At 46.7% G+C, this 27,280-nt stretch overlaps 2 protein-coding genes across 2 annotated transcripts in view; both read right to left on the bottom strand.

Moving 5' to 3' along the window:
* The window catches only part of Dus3 (Dihydrouridine synthase 3), a 64,547-nt gene that overhangs the window by 36,358 nt on the left and 909 nt on the right, over positions 1–27,280 (bottom strand). The window contains exons 3-5 of the mRNA XM_089546468.1: positions 7,254–7,490; positions 4,147–4,251; positions 3,806–3,847 (exon numbers count right to left, since the gene is read on the bottom strand). Coding sequence (XP_089402594.1) covers positions 3,806–3,847; positions 4,147–4,251; positions 7,254–7,490 — 384 coding nt within the window. The remainder of the gene's footprint in view (positions 1–3,805; positions 3,848–4,146; positions 4,252–7,253; positions 7,491–27,280) is intronic.
* Positions 9,094–16,911, bottom strand: LOC149345162 (uncharacterized). Its single transcript, XM_089542817.1, has 2 exons — positions 12,899–16,911; positions 9,094–12,652 (listed from the first exon to the last, which is right to left on the bottom strand). The coding sequence occupies exons 1-2, from the start codon at positions 16,763–16,765 to the stop codon at positions 12,374–12,376; spliced, it is 4,146 nt and encodes a 1,381-aa protein (XP_089398943.1). The 5' UTR covers positions 16,766–16,911; the 3' UTR covers positions 9,094–12,373.

Below are 27,280 nucleotides of genomic sequence, written 5' to 3'. Positions count from 1 at the left end.
GGTATTAGTAAACATGCATCGGCATGTGGAATTAACTGAATTTTTTTCTCTCATGTTGTGTCGGATTATACTTCAGCCGAAGGATACCACGTACAAAATGCCTGGAGGTCACTTGAGGAATGTGTGGAAACTGCAATATAAAAGCTGCTGGTTCATTTGCTGCGATTGCTCTGGAGGGTGGCTGACGTAACAGTTTGAGTCAATTAAAACAATGAAGCAGTGATTGTTACAGGTTTTGTATGACTCATGTGACCTCAACTCACTTTGCTCGTCGTGATGGAACTGGAAATTATGGTTTATGATTTTGGAGGGTCTAACGACCCAAAGCGACCCAGGCTATGAGGGATGAAATAGTGAAGGGCTCCGGAAATCCTGACCACCTGGGGTTCTTTAACTTGCACTGACATCGCACAGTACACGGGCCTCTAGAACTTCACCTCCATGAAATTCGACTGCTGAAGCTGGGATCGAAGGCTTGTCTTTCGGGTCAGCAGCTGAGTGCCATACACTGAGCCACTGCGGTGGGTGAACTGGGAATTGTTAATTGTTCCCCTAGTTAGACTAGCTAAGATTTTCTACACGGCGCTCCTTTATCAAAAAAAAACAAAAATGGCGCCCTTGTTCTTTCCTAGTTATCAAAATAAACATGCAGGGAATTTCACGTCGTGCAGTGAGCTCCAAACACAGCGTGAGGAAGGGACGCACGAGTTGAGGGAAGGCAGTGGTGCGCTAGATAACAGCAGCGGGTGCCACTGGCCACGTCAGGGACCATACACGTCCGCCTACGTCAGTGTAAAAGGCTGGTTCACATGCATGCACGCGACTGAAAATTGAGCAGCGCAGCGCGGCCAAAAAATTGTAACTTGTTGGAACATCGCCGCGATGGCTCTAAACAGCTTTTGTGCCTCAGCAACAAAGCGTTTTCACTTGCATGTGAAACAGGCTTTACTCGAGCGCGCAGCGGCGTTGTACAGGCCTTCGTCAGTTGTAGAGAAAAAACAATGAAAACCTTCTACTGTCTTCCCAATTTGAGAGAGAGAAAAAAAAGAACTCTCAAATAAAATTTCCCTAGATTATACGAAAAATCTCTTTTCCCCTAAACAACATCAAAATTCTCTAGACCTAGGAAAAAATCCCTAGGGTTGGCAGCACTGCACTGAATTATGAGCAAACCTCCTCCCCTGGCAGGTGGCAGTTAGATTAAAGATTGGTCAAGAGAGGTTGCTTGGGAAGAGCAACCTGGGTCTTATAAGCCACCTGCTGCAGCAGTGGGGCATTGCTTAATCGCTGCACCACTGTGCCAAGAGTGGTATGAGCACTACCAGTGACCTATGAATGTAAAGTCATCATCATCAGCCTGACTACGCCCACTGCAGGGCAGAGGCCTCTCCCATGCCTCTCCTATTAACCCTGTGCTTAACAAGCTGCGGCCACTGCATCCCCGTAAACTTCTTAATCTCATCCGCCCACCCAACATTCTGCTGCCTCCTGCTATACTCGCCTTCTCTCGGAATCCACTCCATTACCCTCAAGGACCAGCGGTCACCTTGCCTTCGCATTACATGCCCTGCCCAAGCCCACTTCTTCCGCTTGATTTCAACTAGGATGTCATTAACCTGCGTTTGTTTCCTCCCTCACTCCTCCCACTTCCGAACTCTTAACGTGACACCTATCGTTTTTCTTTCCATAGCTTGCTGCGTTGTCCTTAACTTAAGCTGAACCTTTTTTGTTAGCCTCCATGTTTCTACCCCATAGGTGAGTACCGGTAAGATACAGCTGTTGTGTACTTTTTTCTTGACGTTTATTGGTAAACTGCCATTCATGATCTCTGGAAACCTGCCAAATGCACTCCACCCCATTCTTAATCTTTTAGTTATTTCGCTCTCATGATTTGGATCTGTGCTCACTGCCTGCCCTAAATAGACGTATTCCCTTGCCACTCCCAGCACCTTGCTACCAACTGTAATGCAAAGTAGAGAATGACAAATTCTGCATATGTGGGCCTTAACCCATTAACGCTATAGTGTCACACCTTCAGGCGGAGCTACAACAAAATCAACAGCAACAGAAAATGATAACACATTCAAACGATCCACTGAGGATCGCCTAAGAGTTTTATTGCGAAAGCAATACTGCTAGCACTTTTCTGCCGTCGGTGGAGGTCGTTCCTTCGCTCCGGCGCAGCTGCGGCGCACGACCACGTGACAGCGTGACGTCACGACCAGAGGAGAGCAGGGGCCCCAACTCGTCTCTTCGGCCGTAGTCGTTCCTTCGCTCGGTGCGGCGGCTACCACGTGACAGCCTTCTCGGCCCGACGCGTGAAGGCGCTCGCAAAGAGAGGATAAACGGGGCGCCGCAGGCGCGCTCCGCTTAGTCATGTCTGAGGAGTTGTACAAGGCGTCGCTGGAGCGACGTGCTGCGCGCAAACGCCGGCGCAGTGCCGAGGAGACAGATGAAGAAAGGCAAGAGCGGTTGGCTAAGCAATGCGCCTATGCCGCAGAATGGCGAGCCCGGCGGTGTTCTACAAGTTCATTGAGTGAGAGTAGTTTCATGGACTCTCTGAATGCTGAAGAATCGTCTATGAGTAGTGCAGAGCGAAAATCCAAAGCGTGTTCATTGGAATAAACAAACAGTAGAAACCATGTTGTGTCCAGAGTAAATCCGTTAGTTGCACAAAAGGCGAAGCCATGCCAAACCACCAGCAGAGCCAAGCGCAGTCAGGGAGCTATTGCTTTCGCAATCACCCAGGCTTAACCAGAGATAAGCCACAGCTAATTTTTTTGGAGGGGGTTGTGGGATTATATTGGACTTCATCACCTATGCCTTCAAGACAAGCTTTACCGACATCTTCGGCCATGCGACCGTGGGCAAACTTTGTGTCAAGCAGTGTCTGCACAGAGTCTGTGAGTTCGCACCAGCAGATTGGTGAAACCTTTACCAGCAACATAGAAGTTTTCATCAATGCCGCCGAGGTGGCTCAGTGGTTATGGTTCTTGACTGCTGACCGGAAAGACGTGGGTTCGATCCTGATCGCTGTGGTTGCATTTCGGTGGAGGCCGAATGCTAGAGGCCAGTGTGCTGTGCGATGTCAGTGCCCGTTAAAGAACCCCAGGTGGTCGAAATTATCTGCAGCCCTCCACTATGCTGCCCATCATAGCCTGAGCCGCTTTCGGAGGTTAAGCCTCAAACCAAAAAATGTCATCGACCTCTGCAAGTGAGTCAATGCGTCCATGATGGAGGCTGACAAAGTCAAGCGTGTGCACAAAGGCATCGAGTATGACACTTTTCACATGTTTGTGGCCGAGAATCCCATCTCTGCCGCCGAAATTTTCAATCTCTGCCAGAGCTACAACAAGCTGCGTGGATAGCACGCTGTCATTTGGCAACCCTCTGTGCAGGCTGAGACGCTTATCAAGCAGCTTATTCGTGAAGAGGTTGCTCGGCAGCTGCGCTCCTTCCCTGTGTCCCGAGTTCTCCACCTAACCTGGCTCCGACACCTCAGCACGCGATCCGGGAGCAAGTGTCCGAGGCACTGCCATCTTTTTGCCACCAGGTTCCCGCTGCTGTGCTGCTTACCTACACTGAAGCTGTCACACTGCTCTCAGAAGAAGCGCTTATTCCGTTTCCATTTCTCTCGCAGTCGACCCCATTTCCTCCTGCGTGACCACCGTCCCAACATTTCCACTCATGGTGGACACTGGACAATGCCAGCCCAGTTATGCGTCACTGCCGCCTCAGCGTCCTGCCCCCTGCTAACGATGCTGACCGTCGAGCCTAGGCTTCCACAGCTGAAATTCAAACTTACCGTAGTAAGAGGTGCCAGATACAGCTTCCCTCGGAAGTCCACCTGCAAAGAAGCCCATAAGATCTGAGCATTCAAAAGTCTCCACATTACCACAGCAACTAACAACTATTGCACGCACAGGGAGCCGCCATGGCAAAAAATTTAAACCATCTGACATGCCAAACAGTTCATGAACGTTTCTTTAGTTCCCTAGATGCACAAGCCAAAAACAGAGCTTGCGCACATCAGTTAATGCATTCACGCTCCCACAACACAATTCTAATCACCTAGCCTTTCAATGGACAACAGCAATGCAGAGTGCTACAGTAGGTAGAGTTAGAAAGGACAGCACTGTTACCCACCTTCTTGGGCTCGTCCAGTCCCATGTCTTCGGCACCAGCACCACACACCTGGCCATTTGTGACCCCACTCACAGCGGCAGCTCCAGCCGAGATCTCCTTTAAGATCTGCACCCAGAATAAAATACGAAAGACCAGTTTGCAAAAGAACACAGTTGACACACATGGAATGGAACATCTCTTGCATAAAGCATCAAGGAACTGCCATGGTGGCTCAGTGGTTATTGCGCTCGGTTGCTGACCCAAAAGATGCGGGTTCGATCCCGGCCGCGACAGTCGAATTTCAATGGAGGCGAAATTCTAGAGGCCCGTGTGCTGTGAGATGTCAGTGCAAGATAAAGAACCCCAGGTGGTCGAAATTTCCGGAGCACTCCACTACGGTGTCCCCCTTAGCCTGAGTCGCTTCGGAACGTTAAACCCTATCAACCATAAACCAAACCATAATGTAACAATCCCAGAGTGAAGCTAAAGTAAAAGCTAGTACATTCAGCTCTCATTAATTTGGAAATCCAGATAATCCGAACTGCCAGCACTCTCCCGGCCAATCAAAGAAAATCATGTAAGCTGTTTTCATGCAGGGACCGGAGAAGGCTCCCGTTCTTATTGCTGTCGGTCAGTCACTTGAAGAAATCCTCCTCCCTTGTCGTCATTAGTCCCACTTCCTGTAAAACTCATGTCCTTGAAGCCCTTGTCCATGCACAAGTCTACAGCAGGGGTGAACATCTGGTGTGGAACACCTCGGGCAAGTGGTGGATCCTGTGTCTTCTTCAGGGCCCCATCGGCACGTGATTGATGGGGCCACCCCAGCCTTGATCCTTACAAGGGATACCTCCTCTAGTCTCATTAGGTCATAAGGGAGAGCGAAAGTGCACAGGAGAATGAGCGCACGTGTACGATGCTAAGATGGAGAGAGCAGAGTGGGCATCAAAAGGGAGCCTGGTGGGGGAGGCATTAGTGTTTGGAACTTGGCGTGTAAGATTGATACTTTGTTCAGCGTTCTCAGCGTGGTATTATGGCCAGTTTATCTGGATGTGTACCTTTGTTTATGTATTGCGTGCATGGATCTCCTGTGTTACGCATAGTGTTCTGGTCACTCTTTGGGCACCTGCTAGTTTTACTTTAGGAAAGCATTATGGAAAGAAACCAATGGTCTTGACTTACTCTTCTGAGCTACACTCAGATTCACAGGCAGCTTTGTGGGGTTCACCCAGTCCTAGCGACTAGCCTGTGCCACATCATACCACGAACCAAATCTACGCTAGTAAGCAGCAATGCCCTCCTCTCATTGCATAACATGCGTCCCTTGAAATGAGGGCACAGACTGCTTGCCCAGGCAGCAACCAGTGCAAAGACTGAGAGAGGGAGAGCTCAAGATAAAAAGTGAATTGCGCCTCCCAAGAGATTACTTTTGAACATCTCCCCCCTTGCTCCCCACACCAAAGGAGGCAGTGCAAGAGCCATGGCAGACGCCCCCCCCCCCCCCCCCTGTCCTGTTATACACATGGTCGCATGCCAGGCTTTCATGCCACACTTTGTAGGCCACCTCAATGGGAATGGAAGGCATGCAACTTGAGGTGCAACAGTGAGGGACAGAAATTTCCAAGCTCCGCTAAGCCAACTTGTCGGACTGAATCCAAGATTGCACCTCCCATGGCAGCAAACAGTCTGCCGGTTGCGGCAGCGATGGTCACCCATGTCCAAGTTAGAAAAAAAAAATCGCTTGGACTTCACAGAGTCTGAAATATTGGTCATGAACCTGTCCATGCCCCTACGAAGGGTGTGACGGTTCCAGTTCCACAAAAAAGTCTGAAATCTCATTCAATCCCAAATTATCTGAGAGCAAAAAATTACAGCTGGTTTGGTTTATGCGGTTTAACGTCCCAAAGCGACTCAGGCTATGAGAGACGGCACAGTGGAGGGCTCCGGATAATTTCTACCACGTGGGAGTCTTTAACATGCACTGACATTGCATAGCAGTACGGTGTGATTCAGTGGGCAGATCGCAAGCTTGCCTACTGTTCACATGGTAGAGCACAGACAAATGACGCTGGTTTCCATGACATGCCAGCTGCAGTACCTGCATTGCTGGCACCAGAAAACTCGTGCAATGGCATCTGCCGCCTCTTCTAACTCGTCAGAATGAAAACGCTCCCGTACCAGGGCTCCCAAGATACATTTGTACAGTAAAACTCTTAACATACGAGTATGCTGGTAAGCCACTCATGCAATAGAATAAACAGTGCAGTGCCGTACGTCAATCCCCCTTAGACTATTTCGTGGCGGTGCCACAGCTTGGCATTGATTTTGTGAAAATCGCAAACATATGGCAAAAAACGACGTGCCATAGTATTCCATCTTTTGCGATGACTACTCATAACTCTGAAAAGAAAATCGATGTGTAAAAGAGGAAAAGTTTAGTTATCTTTAAAATGTCAGGTATCTTATGGGTAGAATAACGTACTAATCTTGCCACAACCAGACTGGATGCGTGCGTCGCAGGCGGATCCAGTCTGACCAGTCCAGCCATATTCTCAAAAGTTTCAATTTTGGCGTCACATCTGTCTTGCTTCGTGCGTGTCGTACATTGTTCCTGCTCAACACGGTGTTGTCTACGAGGTAAAGAAGCTACAATGAAAAACTCGAGTTGTGTGCCATTGCATATGCAGAATGGGAGCCGGGCAGCAAGGAGACAGTTCAACGTAATCGAAAATATGACCCGGCACTGGCACAAAGCAGCAGGAGCACTCTGGTCGATGAAGCCAACCAAAAATGCAGACCGCAGGACGAAGGCGCTGGCCTGAGCTGCTGAGCAGCTGACACAAGCAAGTATTTTAATCGCACTCCCCGATGAAAGGATCTTCAGCATGTTTCTGTAGTGCTTACTGAATGAACAGGTGCATGTTCTACACCAGTGTGACTTATTGGTGTTTTTTTTTTAAAGAAAACTGCCGTTTGCGGGGGAGGGGGGGTGCAACTTATAGATAGGAAAACACAAGAATCTTTTTATCTCAAATTTCGTCAGTAGATACAATCCCTGGCCCACTCAGTTATTCTGATGAAAAAACCATGTGCAACCTCCAAGACCAAAAGCTGGCACCAAAACACTCTACCTTTTCCGCTGGTCCAAAGTCAAACTGTCGCTTTCTTAGTGCATGCTGAAGTCCCTTGTCCAGAGCATTGCGCTCTCCTGGTGTTCCACTAACGCCGTTGACAGAGTGGGGTGCAGCGGTGGCTCCACCTGGGTGAGCCTGGGCAAACCGGCAGGCCACACCGTAGCGGCAGCCACCATGTGCATCCACAAGAGGGCACTTCTCCCCAAGGTCAGATGGCTTGGCATCCAGGAACGCCTGCATAGAACACATTCAGGGTATTAGCACCTCCACAGCTTCCGCCATAAACACATTTTATTTGTTCCAATGTACTCCAAATCTATAAGCTATAACTAATGATATCCTAGTTGAAATCAAGAGGAAGAAGTGGGCTTGGGCAGGGAATGTAATGCGAAGGCAAGACAACCGCTGGTCCTTAAGGGTAACGGAGTGGATTCCAAGAGAAGGCAAGCGTAGCAGGGGACGGCAGAAAGTTAGGTGGATGGATGAGATTAAGAAGTTTGCGTGAATACGGTGGCTGCAACTGGCAAAGGACAGGATTAATTGCAGAGACGTGGGAGAGGCCTTTGCCCTGCAGTGGGCGTAGTCAGGCTGATGATGATGATGATAAGCCATTTATGTTGTCAGTGATACCCAAATCAAAGTGATTATGCAGCTAGTAAAAAGTAATTATCAGGGACAAAGGTCTCCGCATCACATAGTGGCAAACAAAGCCAATAGTTTTGTTAGGAGCTGGTGGCTCGAATACAAACTGTGTGAGTTAAAGTCTTACTCATGTTCTCCAGTGTGTGGCAGAGAAGTTAAAGGACTTCACTGCATTTTGCGTATCCTGTGTAAGGAAGACGACGGGCATATGCGTGAGCCGCAAGGCCATCGCCTGGTGTATTTTCTTGGCTGGACTAGCTGATCTCTGACTGGTGTTGGCCTATTCCCGCTAAGATGCTTCTCCAAGTGAGCCCCATCTTACATTTGATGCAGGTGCCGGGTAATAACCTCTCACCCTGGAACTCCGCAGCCAAACGCCACCCCTTACTGCAATGCCTTCGGGTGCCAACCATCAAGCCATGCAAGTGGGCTCGGTTGCCATCGTCTTCCTTACCCCTGGAATGTTTTGTTCCCAATGGCAAATGACATCACCGCACTGTTTCTTTACGCCTTCTATGTTTCCCCCTTCGACCACCAAGAATGACAAGAAGTCCTAAAGAGCTACGTATGTTGCCATGCTACGCAGCTTTTTTTCTACCAACAAGCATATCCAAAATATATCACACAGCCTAAACACATTGCTTCTCTGATGCAAAGAGCCTAACCTCAACGAATTCAGCACATGCATAACACCCGGTTCTTGCTATAATCCTGCTCTCTTCATGTGCTCAGTCTGGTATAAACTGTACTCTGTTTCACACTCAGAGTTAAAACAGCGCGGGAAAGCGAGACGAACGAAGAAATACACAACACAAGTGCTGACTTGCAACTGCTTCTTACTCAAAGAAAATATTCTTTAAATGCTTTCCTATTCAGGAAAACACCAAAAGTAAAGGAAGACAACCAAAACTACTGATCATACACGACGGTGACAAGACACACACATCAGGCACACCACTATGAAAGGTATGGAAGTAGCCTGCATGAAAAATGAAGCGAGGTGTGTTACTCCGTGCTTGTTTTGGAACCAGGTGGTGTAAGGGCACCAGAAAGTAACAGCGTGTCGTGAGAAAAAAGAGCATATATTTAATCAAGCTCATGACATATGTATCATGTAATAAGCCTGCAGGGAAAGCATTTACTATTTTTTTTTTCTCAGCGCAAGGACCACACTGATTTTTGGTTTGGTTTATTGGGGTTTAAAGTCCCAAAGCAACTCAGGCTATGAGGGACGCCGTAGTGAAGGGCTCCGGAAATTTCGACCACCTGGGGGTTCTTTAACGTGCACTGACATCGCACAGCACACGGGCCTCTAGAGTTTTGCCGTCATCGAAATTCGGTCACCGCAGCCGGGATCGAACCCACGTCTTTCGGGTCAGCAGCCGAGCACCATAACCACTGAGCCACCGCGGCGGCACAGGCGGCACGGCCGTAAAATTGATTTTTGATCGCGGATGTAGGCAGTACAAACAAGAGTGGCAACTTTGACAGCACTGCACCTGATGTTTGAAAGGAAGCATACGGGTGCGCAAATAGCTGGAACTTGGAACAGCGTATGAACACTATTTATAAACTATTTGATTCGCACTGAAATTTCACTACTGCAACATCCCAAATATTCAGAAATTATGAATGGCTTGTCCCTATAAACTGGTTGCAAAACATAGCGAATAATGCTCTGGTCTGGACTAGTGGTTTATGTTGAACTTGTAGAAAGAGTGCGAAAAAAAAAAAAAGAGGACGATGGAAAGGCATACTTGATCATATGAGTGCCTTTCTGTAATCCTCGCTTTTTTTTGGGGTGGGGGGCTGTTTTTACAAGTTAACCCTTTGTGGCTTGCGGGGTCAAAAATGTCCTGTTTTAAGTTCACCTCAGAGGTGCTCCACAACGAGCAATGAGTACTCTTTATTCCACTTACTGATGCGTTTTAACCTGGTGAAGGAACAGAGAAGAGACTTGAGATTCTTGTACTTCTGAAAGTAATCAGTACGTGTCACTAGGAGCAACAAAATTTTACTCGCAGTATTTTGGACCAGTTTTTAGGAAGCTACCCTTTGCTACACATACACCTGGTAAGCCCCCCTTTTACTGTCCCTTAGGATGGGGCGCCTAGACCTTAGATTTCAAAAATCATCAGGGTATCTTGAATGGTGAGGAGAAATTATCTTTTATTCTGAATTCCACGTCAAGTCAGATGTCACAATATGTAGGCCTAATAGAAACACTGACTGCTTTGCCGCACATTTTCCTGTCGCGTGTTCCTTATTACTACTGTGATTACATACAGGGTGTTTCATATTTATCTTTCCGGGTTGTAAAAAATTATCCTGCGCAAACCACTGGTTTATTTCAGGTCAAGCACAGACCACAGGTTAGCCTGCACTTTTCGATAAGAATTTAAACATTGGAACTTGCCTGAATTGTCCGGAATCGGCGAAAAACTGCAGTCGCCTGTGCGGAGAATTTTTCTCTGGGCAAGCGCAGCAGCAGCTTAGACAGGCTGCACCATCTGGGGTACTGCGAGACCTACCCCAGCTCCGAGCATGGATAATGGCTGCCTCGCAGTCCGCCAGATGGCGCAGCCTGTCAAATCAGTTATCCCGTTCGCCTTGATGGATATTCCGCATGCAGATGACTCCAGTTTTTCACCGAGTCCGGGCAGTCCAGGCAAGTTCCGATGTTAAATTATTTATCGAAAAACGCAGACTATGATAATCTACCCTGTGGTCAGTGCATCAGCAGAAATAGACCTGTTGTTTGCACAGGTGAATTTGTTAGAACTCAGACAGATAAATACTGAGCACCCCGTATATACCTGTTTGAGTGAACTAGGAGCCACTTGCTTGCCCAAGTGTCAGTCAGCACTGTGCGTGAGTCCTTTAGTCACTTGAGTTCGTTCTCGTGGTCTGGACGACTAATTATTAAATTCTAGGTTTGGCTCAAGCCAGCTCACCAAAGAAGAAGCCCTTGAGCTTTACTTCAACCCATCTGACCGCACAGTGCCAAGAAGGGAGATTTTTCCTTCGAGTGAGGAGCCTCATGTGGTGCGGATTCATGAAGATGAAGATATCCAAGCACCTTCTACGAGTACGTGCCATTCTCTAAGGGCACGACACAACATCTTCCGCAAGCACGATGAAAAAATGGAAGACATACCAAAAGAAATGATGAAACAAAAAGCAATGCACCACCTTGGAAAACCCAGGCGTAATGGATGAAGTTGAAGATGAAGACAGTCATTCATTATGGAGCATTAGGACACCCACCAACATTGTGGTATCACCAAAGTCATGGGAGCAATCCAGCCTATAAGACATCCTGCCAGGAACTCACTGTGTTTCAGAAATATTTTCACATTTAGAAGGCTCATGGAAAAGGTTGCAGAATGCAATATTCTAGCAGAATGCAATATTCTAGCAGAAACAATAGTTCGCACAAACCTTACGAATCATCCTAAAGTAAAGAGTGACGCTAGACTTCACACAGGCGAGTATATGCGGTACTCAAATGAGGTTGTAACAGCCTTTCAGTGGCAGGACAATAAATATGTCTGCGTTCTGCCTAAATTCCAAGACTCCAAGATGACCACAGAAGTGTCCACAAGGTTCACTAATGGGAATGTGGCAAGAGTGGTGCGCCCAAAATCTGCATCCAAACACAATAGATGAATTGGTGCTGCGGACTGATTTTATCAGCGATGCAACAGCTACCAGTCTGATCACCGTTCAAAGAGGTTATTTTATTTCGAGCTGGATGCCGTTGCCTTTCACCAGTACCAGTATGCTAGGCACAAAGAGTGTATTTACATGTTGTTTCGGCTACTTTTGAAAAGTCAACTCAACAACGGTGACACCTTTAGGAAACGTGAAGACATTGGCGCATTCGTTCACAATAAGAGAGGAAAAACGGGACGGAAGGAAAATGGTGGCTAGCCCAAATCGAAATGCACTTCATGAGCCATGAGCCCCACCCACAGCACGAGGCATGTCAAGACAAAGATACCACTGGTGCTCTACAAGGGTGAAGGAAGCATGAACAAATTACGAGTTCCAAACCTGTCATGCTTCCCTCTGCATCGAGTGTTTTTTCTAAAGAGGAAATGTAATGCCAGCAAACTCCCAAGTGTTGGCTAGCGCAAAGAAGTCCAAAGTAGTCCTTACTCAAAACAAATACTTTTTGTGTTCCTTTAAAAACGCTGATGAGTTACTTTTATCCCATACTTCAAACGCGGCTACAGTAAGTGGGACACAGGGTTCGTACAGGCTATGAAGGCACAAATTCAAGGGTTTTTAAGGACTTTCAAGGCCTCCAAAAGTTTCTTTCAAGGAATCATTTCAATACTCAATTTAGTACCCTTTATAGTAAAACAACTTTTTTAAAACACGCTGCAACAAATTTATTGAACACTAAGAAAAAGAAGCACTTACAGACTTGACTAGTTTAACACTAAACTAAGACAGGTCGTAACAAGCGTTCATGAAAGCTCCTGACACTTTGTGATTATTTCTTGCTTGATGTTTAGAAGTTCTTCCGTCTTGCTTTTTGCCGTTTTCCTGAGGCAATTTGACTTCACAATGTGCACGACGTCGCCTGTCTCTTCTGCTTTCTCAGCCAAGTTGTCTGCTGAAGCTGTCAGATTAGCAACGGTTGCTTCAAGTCTTGCTTTCTTTCGCTTTAAGGTATCAATTTCTTCCTCAACGAGGTGCCTGTCATGTCTGGCATCCAAGAACTGGGCGGCGTAGACGTAGCATCGAAGGAACGTTTATTCCTGCTACTTGGCAGGAAGCCAACAGGTTACATACTGAGCGCGGTGGGCCCGTGCGAGCGGTCTTTTAAAGCCAGCACGGGCTACCCGATAAGAGATAGCCGGGCAGTGAGCATGCGCAGACAGTACGCGATAACACGAGTGCTTGGTTTCGCGCGCACACAACTTCTCCTTCCTCCTAATGAGCCCAAAGTCCTTTTGCTACATTATACAATGCAACTAATGCTATGGCTGATATCTATCAGGAGGTCGCCGGTCCCTCTGTGGATAGCGTCGCTCCCCTGGAGGGTCGTTCGTTGCCGCAGGGGCCGCAGCTGGAAGTGGCTCGTTGGCGCTCTCAGGATCCCCGAAATCTGGAATAAAATCTTCCATGATGCTCTGCTTTGAGCTGTCGATGCTGAGCAGTAGCTGGTCTTGATGACGACGCCAAATGAGCACCCCACGATTCGTCTTAACTCGAACCTTGAATGAAACGGGGCCAGACTGCTGAATGATAGTGCCAGGGACCCATTTCTCAGGACCTCTGTAATTCCTCACGAGGACCTCATCGTTGATGTTGAAAAGTCGCTCACGTGCCTTGCGTCGCACCATATCGGAGAGCTGTTGCTGAGCCACTCTTCCCCCGACAGAAGGCTTGACTGCGTCGAGTCTCGTGCGCAGTCGTCTACCTATGAAAAGGTTTGCTGGAGTTTCTCTTGTAGTCGCATGCGGCGTGTTGCGGTACGTCATCAGGAACGTCTGTAAGGTTGCCTGCAAGGAGTCTTGGGGTCGTCCTTTCCGCAACGCAGATTTCATTGTCTGTACAAATCTCTCTGCAAGGCCATTCGTGCTTGGATGGTACGCTGCACTCACGATATGACGACCACCGAAGCCTTTGACGAAGCTCTTGAATTCTTCGGAAACGAACTGTGGTCCGTTGTCGGTCACGATGGTCTCGGGTACGCCAAAACGCGAGAACAGGTCTTGGAGACACTGAATTGTGTGGTACGCCGTAGTCTTCTGCATGACATAAACTTCCGGCCATTTTGAGTGTGCGTCCACAGCAACAAGGAACATTTTGTCTTTCATGGGTCCAGCAAAGTCCAAGTGAACTCTTTGCCACGGCGAAGTCGGCCATGACCATGGATGAAGCGGAGCCGGTGCTGGTTCGTTCCGTTGCTGTTGACACTCTTCACATTTCTTCACGTGTTGCTCTAGGTCCGCGTCGATACCAGGCCACCAGACGTAGCTCCTCGCGAGTTCTTTGCATCTTACGATACCGGGATGACCCTGATGAAGTTCCTCAAGCAAGAAGGCTCGGTGTTTTGGAGGCACGACTACTCTCATGCCGTACATTAAACACCCTTGATGAACTGTGAGCTCCAAACGCTTGTCGAAGAAAAGTTTCAACTCCTTCTCAGCGACATGCGACGGCCAGCCAGCACTTGTGAAGTTCAGTACCTTGCTTAGTAAAGGATCACGCCTCGTTTCACGAGCGATGTCTTGGCTTGTGACAGGCAGCGTTTCCAAACGAAGCGAATAAAAAGTTTCGCTTTCTTCTGCCGATTGCTTTTCGCTGCTGTCGAGCGGCAAGCGCGATAAACAGTCTGCTTCCGCATTATCGGTAGATTTCTTGAATTCAAGAGCATAGTTGTAGGCTGACAGCGTCAGCGCCCAACGCTGCATGCGGGCAGCTGCCATCGCGGGAATGCCTGTTTTCGGGCCGAAAATTGTTTGCAGTGGTTTATGGTCAGTCACAAGCGTGAAGAACCTTCCGTAGACGTAGAAGTGAAACTTCTTTACGCCGAATACGAGGGCAAGGGCTTCTTTCTCGATCTGACTGTAGTTCTTTTCGGCACTTGACAATGTGCGGGATGCGTAGGCAACCGGTCGAACTGATCCATTGATCATTTTCTGCGAAAGAACTGCGCCTATGCCGTACTGAGATGCGTCGCAGGCAAGTTGAAGCGGTCGCTTCGGATCATAATGGGCAAGAACTGGAGGGGAAGCCATAGCTGCTTTTATCTCCGTGAAAGCAAGCTGGCATGACGCATCCCACGTCCACTCTGTTGTTTGCTTTAGCAGCCTGTACAACGGCTGTGCCAAAGTCGACAGACGCTGAACAAACTTGCCGTAATAATTGACCATCCCAAGGAATGACTGCAGTTGCTGCTTGTCTTTTGGAGCAGGCGCATTTAGCAGTGCCAATACCTTTTCAGGCGATGCGCAAACACCCTCGGCGTTGATGACGTGGCCCAGATAACGGAGCTCTCGTTGAAAGAACGAGCACTTATCGCGCCGGATGCGCACACCGCGTTCCTGCAATCTTGACAAGACGGCTTCCAAGTTATGGAAATGCTCTTGCTTGGTCTTGCCTGTGACCAGGATGTCGTCAAGGTAGCAACTGACTCCTTCCAAACCTTTCAGCATGTTGTCCATAATTCTTTGAAATATGCTTGGGGCGGACGAAATGCCGAAAGCCAGACGGTTCATAGTATACAATCCCTTATGCGTGTTTATCGTCAGTAGTTTCCGGGAGCTTTCCGCCATAACTGCCTGCTGGTAGGCCCTACTGCCACCTGTCTTATCAACGGTGTCACATATAACGCGTTGTGAGACATACGACAGACTTTTCAGGTTTTCCACACAGACCTGCCAGTTGACACTAAATCCTCTTTCCACAGTTGCCTGGCCGTGGCTGAGCACAAGCAAAAGTTCGACTACTGTCCAGAGCTCAGCGTAGGATGAATTGAACTTTAGGAGTTCAAAGAAAAAAATGTCTAGCCTGTCAGAGCTCTTTTCAAACAATCGCAGCTTGTGCTTCTCCATCTGCAGCATTTCGGCGTACTCAGAGAGAACACAGTCCCGTTGGTGATCGCTCAACCTTTTTGCAGCGATGAGGGCATTCAAAACATTCTTGTGTCCTGCTAGGCACTGGTCTGGCTTGGTGCACATTCGACGGGGATCCAATGAGGAAAGGCCTCTAACCAATGGGAATCTTAAAGGACTCTTCTCAAGAACCTTTTTACACACACTAACAAGGAACCGCTTGCATTCCATTTTAAATGCAAACGCATCTTTTGCACTGACCTTGGAATTCTTCAAAATTTGTTCAGCTGCATAACCAATGTCCACTTTCTCAAGTGCTGTGTGATTGTTCACGTCTTCAATGTTGATTTTCAACAGGCCTGTAGTCCCGACTGATGCAGAGAGGACTGAACACTTAACAAACTTTGTGAGAAGCTTCCTGACAATTGTTTCGAGGTCCCTTGCCAGAAAAAACACAAGTGGTTGGTCTGCCTGATAGTCCGTCAGGAAAGGTTTCAGAATCAGTGCAATCCCAAGGGCAAAGTTCAGTTTTGCGGGGACTAGTGGGTCACTGGAGAAACTGAGCAAGTTTTGAAAGGAGGCACATTTCGGCTGGTTCACTTCTTTCTTTCTTGCAGACTTAATGTAAATTCTCACACCAGGCCACAGTGCAAAGGCTCGTTCAATTACCGGAACATTTTCAACCCAGCGATGGGCGACGTACTTAAGGGGAAATGTAGCCTGACCAGTCACCGCTACGAAGTCTTCTCGCCTCGCCGGGGAATCTTCAAACAATGCACTTAGACTAGACAACAGAATGTCCACTCCCCACTTGCTGGCAGTTACACCCGCCCTGTAGGCGTTGTGCACAACGTGCAGACCGCAAGTGCCTAAATCTAGGCATTGTACTTGATAGTTTTTTTGCAGGAGCTCCTGAAAGCTTCTGAAAAATTTCAAGTTGACATTCGGTCCGTCCATGGACACTTGTAGGATCTTAACAAGTGGTAATGGCTCCAGTGCCTTCAACAATTTATCCTCGATGTCATCTGCCGTCGCGTGGCCCACAAAAACGGATGTGAAGTACCTTGTTGTTATATTTTGAGATGCATCCCAGTACCTGACATGTATTTCCATCTGCTTCTGATGGAGGTAATCATTTGCGGATTCATCAAACAGAACGACGTAATAGTCGCACTTATCTATCGCCCGATGAATGGATGATAGAAAGAATGGTCCAAGACCATGACACGCCAGGTATGCGCACTTTTTCTCTCCACATGTGAAGACCTTCGCAACTTCACTGTCGGGAAACATTCTCTTGAACAGATCGCTTGTGTGGGCAGATGAGCTGTACGAGTAATGACACGTGACAACTTTCAAAGCCCACAATATTTCCGCTTCTGTCACTAAATCGTGAGCCTTGCTTGCGGCATTCAAATTCGAGGACTGCGGTTCGACCACACGAACGGATTCACCACACTCGCGTGATGTCACGTAGTTCAACATGGAGTTACCTGCTGCGTTCATGCTCACGCTGTGTTTCAAACTCCTCTTGTGACTCTTCAGCGCAGACTCTCCCATCGATGAGATGTCAAACACTTTTCCGCACGGTCTGCATCTAGCACGATGCGAACTCGTGGTGTCTGGCGCAACCCAGTCTTTGTACTCGTCATGGCTAAGCCACGATTGCTGGAAATTGCACTTCCCGGGCATTGCGCGCACACACAACTACATCCACGTCATGCGTGTGCCGCAATACACGTGCTCTGAATAATCCAACGGGAGGTGATTAACAAACGGTATGAGGACGGCAACTATAAAAAGTGCGCGACCGCAGCGAACAAAAGAACACAACCCGACAATATGACAACATGGAGGACGAACGCCCGAACCGGACTGGATTTCCTTGGCATGGATCGGGAGGCAACCCTCGCTTTCAATGTGGCCAGTTGATCAACGGGCAATCGCTGAACGGCGCCAATGACTATCATCACGAAATTCAAGGGTTTTCCAGGCACCATTAAATATTTCAAGGTTTTCAAGGCCTTGAAAATCACATTTTCAAATTCAAGGGTTTTCAAGGTTTTCAAGGACCCGTGCGAACACTGGGGACAGATATGAGCCACAGTTTTTAGCCCTGTTAATCTAGATATGGTGCCATTCCTCAGGACATTAGAAGAACATCAATTAAAAATTTCACGTTAGAAATGTGGTCACCTTAACAAGGGTTAAGCATCGAGACATTTCCAAATGGCAGAACCCTGCACTTGTCACGCGAGTTAACTTGCTATTTCCTCATAGAACCGGCTGCCAGTTTGCGACAAAAGCCAGTGCATGGTAATGCTAGGCCTTGCATAAAATCAAAGTGTTGATGGCCACCCAGAACCACCGTGGCCTGCAGCATCACATGACACGTCACTCACTGCATCATGCCAAGATGCAGTCACCAACTGGCAGCAAATCTGACTGGCAGCAAGCTCTAATTTTAGATCGCTATGGAAAAGGAAATGGCGCACACGGAAGCGGCTTGGCTTACGAAGGATAGTGGAAAGGGTGAAGTTGCAGCCTGTGTGGACTGCTGCAGTTGCTTCACAGTAACCACTTTGATCACTTTGAATCGTAAATTGCAATCTAGAGATTACATATCTTAGGCCACAGAAGAGAAGAAAAAAAAAACGCAGGACCAGAACATCGAGCTTAGCCTGTGCGCTGGTGAATCTAATGCCGCGGTTTCGTTTTCACGTTTTCTGTTCGCAACAGCGTTTGGGCATATCACGGGGCTTGCAGTGTCCATCGAAACCAAAGCGCAAGGGTGAAGCGGGCTACATATCGTCGTGAACATTGCGTTTGGAGCGGCATACCACAACCAGCGCCTTGTCTTCAGCTGTCGTGAGGGAGCGTGGAAGGGATATGCTCTTGCTTGCGTTGCAACTGAGGTTGCTGCTCCTGGTTCGCGAGCTGTCTTGTTGCGCTTTGCCAGCAGTGCCTTGAGTCTTTCTCCACCGATAACCAACCACTGACGTCACTCCTCCAAAAGGATTTCCCTGCCTTACAACGGTTCATGGATGGCAGCATTCAGTAAGTTCCTGTTCATGTGGGCAAGTTAAATTGCCACATTATACTTTTTTTTCCCATAACAACATTGTTATACGAAGGATTGTAAACAAGGTATAAGCATAAAGTTTATCACTATTTTACTGCATGGTTCTCCTTCCCTTAGTTAATGCCTGGTAGGTCTTAGAGGTATGGTAAATTGTGCTGGGGTTGGGTGAAAACAAAATCTGTTTGTATTACATCTCTTTATTTTCACAGCTGAATATTGCGGAAACATTTATGTGTTTACGCTTAGATGCAACTTAAAAAAACAGCAGTTGGTAACACTGTACCACGGTTTGTGGCCTCTCCGCTAGCCAGTCGCAACAGTAAGCAAAATAAGCTTTTTAATGTTTGACTTTGTTAAACAAGCCAGGTACCGAAATTCTAGAGCTTATAATTTTTTTCTTCTGATTAGCTTCTTATTTAGGTAACAAGAAAAGTTCTAACAATCGACTACTCTTTTGTCATGGAGGCATTCTGTGTGGTCGTCCTGAATGTGGGTGAAGCTTCACTGCAGACTTAAAGGTGCAGTGAAGAGGAATCTCAACTCGTCTTTCTGCCACGGGAACTCCATCTACACGTTCCGAGCATTCTTAGAAACTTCGACTTATTGCCCTGTGTGGCCGATTTCCCTGATTAAATCGGATTAATGTCCAGCTCCCGCCTTTTTCTTTTTTTGAGTTCTCCCCGTACGGTGGGCGGAGTCGACCAACGCGTGAAGTGCCTTTCAGCCAGCTCCATGGAGGCTTTGCTTTCGCTTTATTTTGTTTTTTAGGTTTCCATGAATAAATAGTTTCATCTGCAGATAATATAGCCACAAAATAAGCCCGCAGAAATAAAAATACGCGCGGACTATTTGCTACTATGGATTACTACGTATTACTCCGCTGATGGCAGAGCGCCAAGCCTCCACGGAGCTGGCTGAAAGGCACTCCACACGTTGGTTGACTCCGCCCATTGTACGGGGAGAATTAAAAAAAAAAAGGTGGGAGCTGGACGTTAATCCGATTTAATTAGGGCAATTGGCCACACAGGGCAATAAGTCGAAGTTTCTAAGAATGCTCGGAAAGTGTAGATGGAGTTCCCGCGGCAAAAAGACGAGTTCAGATTCCTCTTCACTGCACCTTTAAGTTGTATTCGACTATAGTCTGAAACAACCGCACTGATATTCGAAATTAGAAACTTTTCAATAATATTCAACGCGCAACCAATTTTTATTGTTTCATTCGCTTTGCAACCAAAACTTTACCACGAAAGGTGGTTCCACAGTGACCGTCACCATCTCTGGCCTTATGACCCCCATTGACTGTGCTTGTGTGCAGTGCAAACTGCGATTTCCATCCGTCTATAACTGGAGTGACCGTCAGTTTAGCTGCAGCCAGCTTACACGGGTTTCCGTTAAGTTGGGATTAATCATAGCATCAGTGTGCTCGATCTGTGACTGGCCAATGTGGAGCGTTGTCGACCAATCAGCAAATATTATGACATATGAAGCAGTACACTATTGGAGGCCGGCGGGTTCTTTCTCCGATGAGGCTTTTAATGCTGTCTCGTTTAAAATGTGCAGCAGGCTGACTGGTTTGTGGACGTACTCTGGCCAATTCAGGCTTATTTTTTTTTTTTTGTAAATCAACATAATAACTTTCAGTTCTCCCAGAAAGCAGTGTGAACTCGCAAGACAGCTCCTTGAAAAACAGTGGCTGTGTCGCGAAGTGCCCCCACATGTAATAAGCACGTCTATTTTTCCGCCACCAGACCACAGGGAAATTAGCTCTACACATTAATTCAACAAAAATGCATGACATCTGTACCACAGCCAGGTCGCTTAAGAGTCACTGACATTTGTACGCAAGCTGAACATCAATAGTTCGCACTGTGCATCGATGCTGTTAAGGACGGCTCCAAAGGCCAGGAATGGTGGCTGTCCTAGTGGCACCACCACCAGTCGAAACGGTCTCTACGTAGGGCAGATTGACAGATGCCTAATGAAAGACTAGCAGAACATGAGCATAACGTGGCACAACCAAGAAATGGTCACCTGTCAGAGAAATGCAAAATGTGCAAGTCCTTTCAGGGACAAGGACCGTTACATGCCTGACATAACAGAAGCATGTATGATTCGCAAGGAAGCAGCCGAGTGCGTCAATATACCTTTAGTTAATCTCTAGTACGGGTGGTATGTATTGGCGCACAGCTGTGTGGTGGTGCGATGTCGCCAGGCACCATACTTGGGGTGCACTAAGCAGATTACCTTAATTCATAAGAAAGGAGAAGTCAAGGACTTGAAGAATTACAGACCATATCAGCTTATTGTCCGTTGCCTACAAGGTATTTACTAAGGTAATCGCTAATAGAGTCAGGACAACCTTGGACTTTAGTCAACCAAATGATCAGGCAGGCTTTCGTAAAGGATACTCGACAATAGATCACATTCACACTATCAATCAGGTGATAGAGAAATGCGCAGAATATAACCAACCCCTATATATAGCCTTCATTGATTACGAGAAAGCATTTGACTCAGTGGAAATCTCAGCTGTCATGCATGCACTGCGGAATCAGGGTGTAGAAGAGTGCTATGTGAAAATATTGGAAGATATTTATAACGATTGCACAGCTACTATAGTTCTCCATAAAGTCAGCAATAAAATTCCAATACGGAAAGGTGTCAGGCAGGGAGACACAATCTCGCCAATGTTTTTCACTGCCTGCTTACAGGAGGTATTCCGGGGACTGGAATGGGAACAGTTGGGGATAAGAGTTAATGGAGAATACCTGAGTAATTTGCGATTCGCTGATGACATTGCCTTGCTAAGCCACTCAGGACAAGAACTGCAAAGCATGATCAATCAGTTAGACAGGCAGAGCAGAACGGTGGGGCTAAGAATTAACATGCAGAAAACTAAAGTCATGTTCAACAGCCTAGCAAGGGAACAGCAGCTCGCCATTGGTAGCGAGGTGCTGGAAGTAGTGAGAGAATATGTCTACTTAGGGCAGGTAGTGACCGCAGATCCGGATCATGAGAGGGAAATGACTAGAAGAATAAGAATGGGGTGGAGCACATATGGCAGGTTCTCTCAGATCATGAATGGTAGTTTAACAATATCCCTCAAGAGAAAAGTATACAACAGCTGTATCTTATCAGTACTCATCTATGGGGCAGAAACGTGGAGGCTAACAAAGAGGGTTCAGCTTAAGTTAAGAACAACGCAGCGAGCTATGGAAAGGAAAATGATAGGTGTAACGTTAAGAGATCGAAAGCGGGCGGAGTGGGTGAGGGAACAAACGCGGGTTAATGATATCCTAGTTGAAATCAAGAGGAAGAAATGGGCTTGGGCAGGGCATGTAATGCGAAGGCAAGATAACCGCTGGTCCTTAAGGGTAACGGAGTGGATTCCAAGAGAAAGCAAACGTAGCAGGGGACGGCAGAAAGTTAGGTGGGCGGATGAGATTAAGAAGTCTGCGGGGATATGGTGGCCGCAACTGGCAAAGGACAGGGTTAATTGGAGAGACATGGGAGAGGCCTTTGCCCTGCAGTGGGTGTAGTCAGGCTGATGATGATGATGATGATGATGAAGCAGATTAACTCCTGCTCCGCAAGCATGTTTTCATTGCGTGCTGTGTACAGATTGCAGCTTGGAATCTAAGTGCATTGGAGATGCATGTAGATGTAAATGAACACCCCTCCGGATGAGCAGCTGCACTAGTTAGCGTTGCTAGAGCCAGCTGAGAAACGGGCGCAGCAACAAAAGTTGGTCGCGGCTTGGGTTCCTCTTGATTCCAGAATCGATGCTTAGGTAATGGTCAGTGATTGCAGCACTTCAGTGAAACCGGACAGACACACATGGTTCAAGCACAAGGTCTCTTCGATTTGGCAGCACCAGCTGCACCAGTTCAAAGGGTGCAGCACCGTCGTCCTCATTTTTCCGGTGCCGCGCGCGCCCTCTGCACTTTTTTCCTCGTTTTGCCAAGGTGCAGGCCTTTGGCAGCGCTGGTGTTGCTGGTGTCGCCACTGCACTTGAACTGGCGCTGCACGTTGGCGGCACCGCTGCGGCACTTCTCAGAACTGGTGCAGCCAGTGCAAGCCATATCGAAGAGCCCTACACTGATGGCCCGGGAAGAGATCGGTGACCCGGTCACACGCAATGGCATCTGAAATACCCTGGGTGAACCTCGGACAAAAGGCGCTGATTCTGTCCTGCGTGGAAGTCCTCTACACACAGTGCATACGCATTACCGGACTTGAGAAACCGTGTTGTCACATTGGAGCACTTGTTTTTTTTTGTTTGTGCATTTTTCTTTTTCACAAAGGTAGTTGCAGGTTATCACAATGGCTGCTCATAACAAGGCACCGAACTGGGCTACACGCGGTGGCCGGTTGCAGCTGCCATGCCTTTTCCACTGTGCGCTATGTTGACAACAGTTGACACGAAAGTAAATTGTAGCTGATACTTGTTAGTCCACGCTTTGTCAGTCTTGTGCCTCTGATTTGTGTCGGCTTTTGCCTACGCAGCACACATTTCACACCATCCATGATAATTTTATTTTATTTATTTATTTATTCATACTGTTAACCCTCTGCATGAGGGTCATTACAGGGAGGGAAACATATACAGACACAAGTGCAATTCTCTTCGCTAAAAAAAAGAAACACTCAAATGCACAGAATTACAGATTTGCAAAGCAATCTTCCAGGAACGCGTTCACACCTATCACAAATTTGCCTACATCTGTTTGGTCCACAACGTCACTTGGTAGTTGATTCCAAATTTCTACAGCATCGGGAAAAAAGGAGTAGCGATAGACATCAGTACGTGTAATAATAGGTTGTAATACCTTACTGTGATTTTTCCGAGAGCAACGCTTCAGGGGAGGTGCAACATAGTGATGTTTATTAACTTTGACTTTATCATTCATTATCAGAAAAAAAAGTTTCAATTTCTGCTTTAGTCTTCTTACTTCTAGTGATTCTAGCTGACACTCTTTTAGCATTGCTGTGACTGAATCAGTGCGGCGGTATTTAGAGCATATAAAACGTGCTGACATCCTTTGCAATCTTTCCAGTTTCCGTTTTAAACCCTTTTGATGAGGACTCCACACTGCACTTGCGTACTCTATTATTGGCCGCACGAACGTCTTGTACGCAATCAATTTAATTTCTCTAGTCGCATTCGGCAACTTCCTCCTCAGGAAACAGACCTTCTGGTAGGCTTTTAAATAGACATTTTCAATATGTGTGCGCCAGTCAAGATTATTTGTTAATGTCACTCCCAAGTACTTGAGACACTTTACTTGATCTAAGGAATTTTCACCGATATTGTATCGAAACATCATAACATTCTGCTTCCTTGTTACTTGCATGTAATTAGATTTTTGGTAGTTTATTTCCATACCCCATTTCAGGCACCACGAGTTTAACGACTGAAGACATCTATTTATGTTCATCTGATCTGCCGGGGAAGCCACAGGAGAGTAAATTAAACAATCATCGGCAAAAAGTTTCATTCTGACAGGCGATTCGACGATAGCAGAAATATCATTTATATACAATAAAAACAAAAGCGGACCTAAAACGGAGCCCTGTGGCACCCCCGACAGAACTTCGCGCCTATTCGATACTGCACTTTCTATTTTGACGACTTGACAGCGGTTACTTAGATAGGCCTGAATCCATAGTACTACATTTTCAGCGATTCCTAATCTGCGCAGTTTAAAAAGAAGCTTATGATGCGGAACTTTATCGAAAGCCTTCGAGAAGTCTACACAGACCACATCTACCTGCTGACGTTCATCTATAGCCTTGCAAAAGTCGTTCACTGTTTCAATTAACTGCGTCACTGTCGAAAGGCCGGTCCGAAAACCAAGCTGAAATGGACACAATAGGTCATTTATTTCTAAAAAATGAAGGATGTGTTTAGCTATTATGTGTTCAAAAACCTTGCAACATACGGAAGTGAGTGAAACTGGCCTGTAGTTCTTTACAAGAAGTCGATTACCGCCTTTAAATACCGGAACTACTATTGCGCTGCGCCAGTCACGTGGTAAAGAATGATCCCGCAATGACTTTTCAAATAAAATTTGCAAATAATATGATAACCACTCAGCATACCGTTCAAGGAATTCCGTCGGTATTTCATCGGGACCGCTCGATTTCTTCGGGTCCAGAGACAGCAGCTGCTGACAGATGCCCTCCCTATTGATGCGAATCTCGTGCATTGAGTATGGCAACGTGTAAATTGTTGTATGATCACTCTCAATCTCATTATCATCCCTACTGAAGACCGACTGGAAGAAATCATTAAACAGATTTGCAATATCGGTTTTATCAGTCACCTCATCGTTCCCATCCATTACCTGTGTGATTGCGTTCTTTTTCGCTGAAAAATATCGCCAGAACTTTTGTGGTGAGCTTGTGAGAAAATTAGTGTTGTATTGAAGAAAGTTTTTTTCGAATCCAATAACACTGTTTTGAGCTTCTTTTTGATGTTTGAAAGTTCTGTCGCTCTATTTTTTTGCTTTCGTAGCCTTTTTACCTTGCGCTTTAACTGAATGATCTCTCTAGTGATCCAAGGATTGAGCTGCTTCGATTTCTTTGAGCGAGTGGGAACAAACTTATCAATGCAATATTTTAGTGTGCCCTTAAAACGTTGCCACAATTCCTCGACACTTTCATGGTGTGATGATGTTGCAAACTGATTCAAGTTTTCTTCTAAGACGTCTAAGATAGACGTATCATCTGCCCGGCTGTAGTCTTTGACCCGTATTAAAACATGCGATTTTTTGCGGACTTGTGTGTTCAACCGCACATTCAAACAGATCATCTTGTGGTCAGATAAACCCGGCTTGACAGATATAGTGTGGTCTGCCACTTTAGGGGATAAGAAAACCAAGTCCAACAATGACTGGGACCTTGATGTAACCCTTGTAAAATCCTTTACTATTTGCTTAAGGTTATGAGTGAACATAATTTCCATTACTTTATTCGCACTGCTTATTTCTACATTACCTGTTGACAAAGTTTCCCAATTAATATGTGGCAAATTGAAGTCGCCAGCCATTATCAGTCTGGTGTTCTTATTTACATGAGAGTTAAGGAACAAAAGCAATTCATCCAAAAATTCAGGAGATGTAGAAGGCGGCCTGTACACAACACCTACTAAATGTACAAGGTTCCCACAAGAAACCCTGCACCACACCATTTCAGAAAGGCTGCAGTTAAGACCGACTGCAGATACTGTGCTTTTCATAACAATAGCCACCCCCCCTCCTTTAGAATTTCTATCCCATCTAAAAACATGGTAGCCTGGTGGGAAAATGCTATCATTACTAATTCCCTCATGTAACCAGGTCTCGGTTATTAACAATAAGTCAGGGTTCTCGAAAATTAGCAAATGTTCTAAATCAGTTGTTTTGTTTGCTACACTACGGGCGTTTAACAGAATAATTCTGAGCTATATTTGCGAGCAATCGCTATGATCATCAGAATCTGCAGTTGATTTGGCCGGGGATAGCGAACTATGACCAGCAGACTCATCGTTAACTTTGGGTCCTATCTTATCTTGGTGGGTTTGGTACAGACAACGCTCTTGTCGTTCATGATCCCATGCTTAAATGGTGTTGTTAATCTTAAGTTTATCATGTATCAGTTTGACCTTTGTTCCGTTATCTCTTTCGGCTTTACTACTTTGCACAGTTTTTTTCTTACTGCTACTGTTTCCTTCGCATAGTCTGGGCTTACACTTATCGGGCCGCCTTTCAACTTCCCGCAATTCTTAAATATCAACTCTCTTTCTCTAGAGTCGAAAAAGTGCATGATGACAGGTCTATGGCTACCAGTTTTTTTCTAATATAAATGCCGCCTGGGTGACCAGGACTAAACCCAAAAAAACAAAGCACATGACCTAAGAACTTGTTTCAGCATCCAAGACAGGACGAAGTCACATAATTCTTCATTCAACTTTTTTTTGGTGGCCGTCCTGCACTAATTTGGGATGCACCTCATCCAAGAAGTTCGCAGGTCACCCAAGATTAAAATCTGAAGCGCCTTAGCTAGATCAGGTATGCAGGTGAGTTCAGCTGAGCAAAGCATAAGCAGATACGCCGGCCACAGTTATGCACGCGCCGCAACTAGAGAGAGTCTGGATCACCAATCTGATCCCCATGAATGCGTCTGAACCACACGTGGCTAGCTAGTTCCACAGAAGTGTTGTCAGTGACCACTATCCGAGCTTCAATTCTGGAACCCTGTAACCTGCAACCAACTTTTGTCGTTGAGCCGTTTCCTGACCCACTTGAGCACCACTAACCATCGCAGCTGTCCATCTGGAGTGGCATTTGTTTACGACGTAGTTTCACGCAGCTATCCCGCCAGCGACTACCGCGTAAATCTCCGATGGCCCCGGATTCCAATCGGCAATCTGAATGTGACATGCGATGAAAACGTGCTTGCGGAACAGGCACGCGCCTCAAGCATGGTGACCGGTGGCGTTACACCGCAGTGCCACGGCTATGAGCCAGTGCATACCACCTATAAGGAAATTGCATTCCTGGGTGGAAATCGCTTGTGCATGCATTGACTTCTTCCTGTTTGTTTTGTCCTGCCAGTGCAGGCAGAGCACTGTATTTTTCATTATTTTTTTCTGCCCAAAGTAACTTCTGTTTGTTTCCTTTAAACTCTCGTCGCTCTATATATGCTTCTGTGCCGCCAATAAAATTCAGTTGCAAGTTAGCGTT

The sequence above is a fragment of the Amblyomma mixtum genome, chromosome 5 (assembly GCF_055824585.1).
Source record: "Amblyomma mixtum isolate Tamu chromosome 5, ASM5582458v1, whole genome shotgun sequence".
Lineage (NCBI taxonomy): Eukaryota > Metazoa > Arthropoda > Arachnida > Ixodida > Ixodidae > Amblyomma > Amblyomma mixtum.
This window is presented reverse-complemented; position numbering and strand designations above follow the sequence as displayed.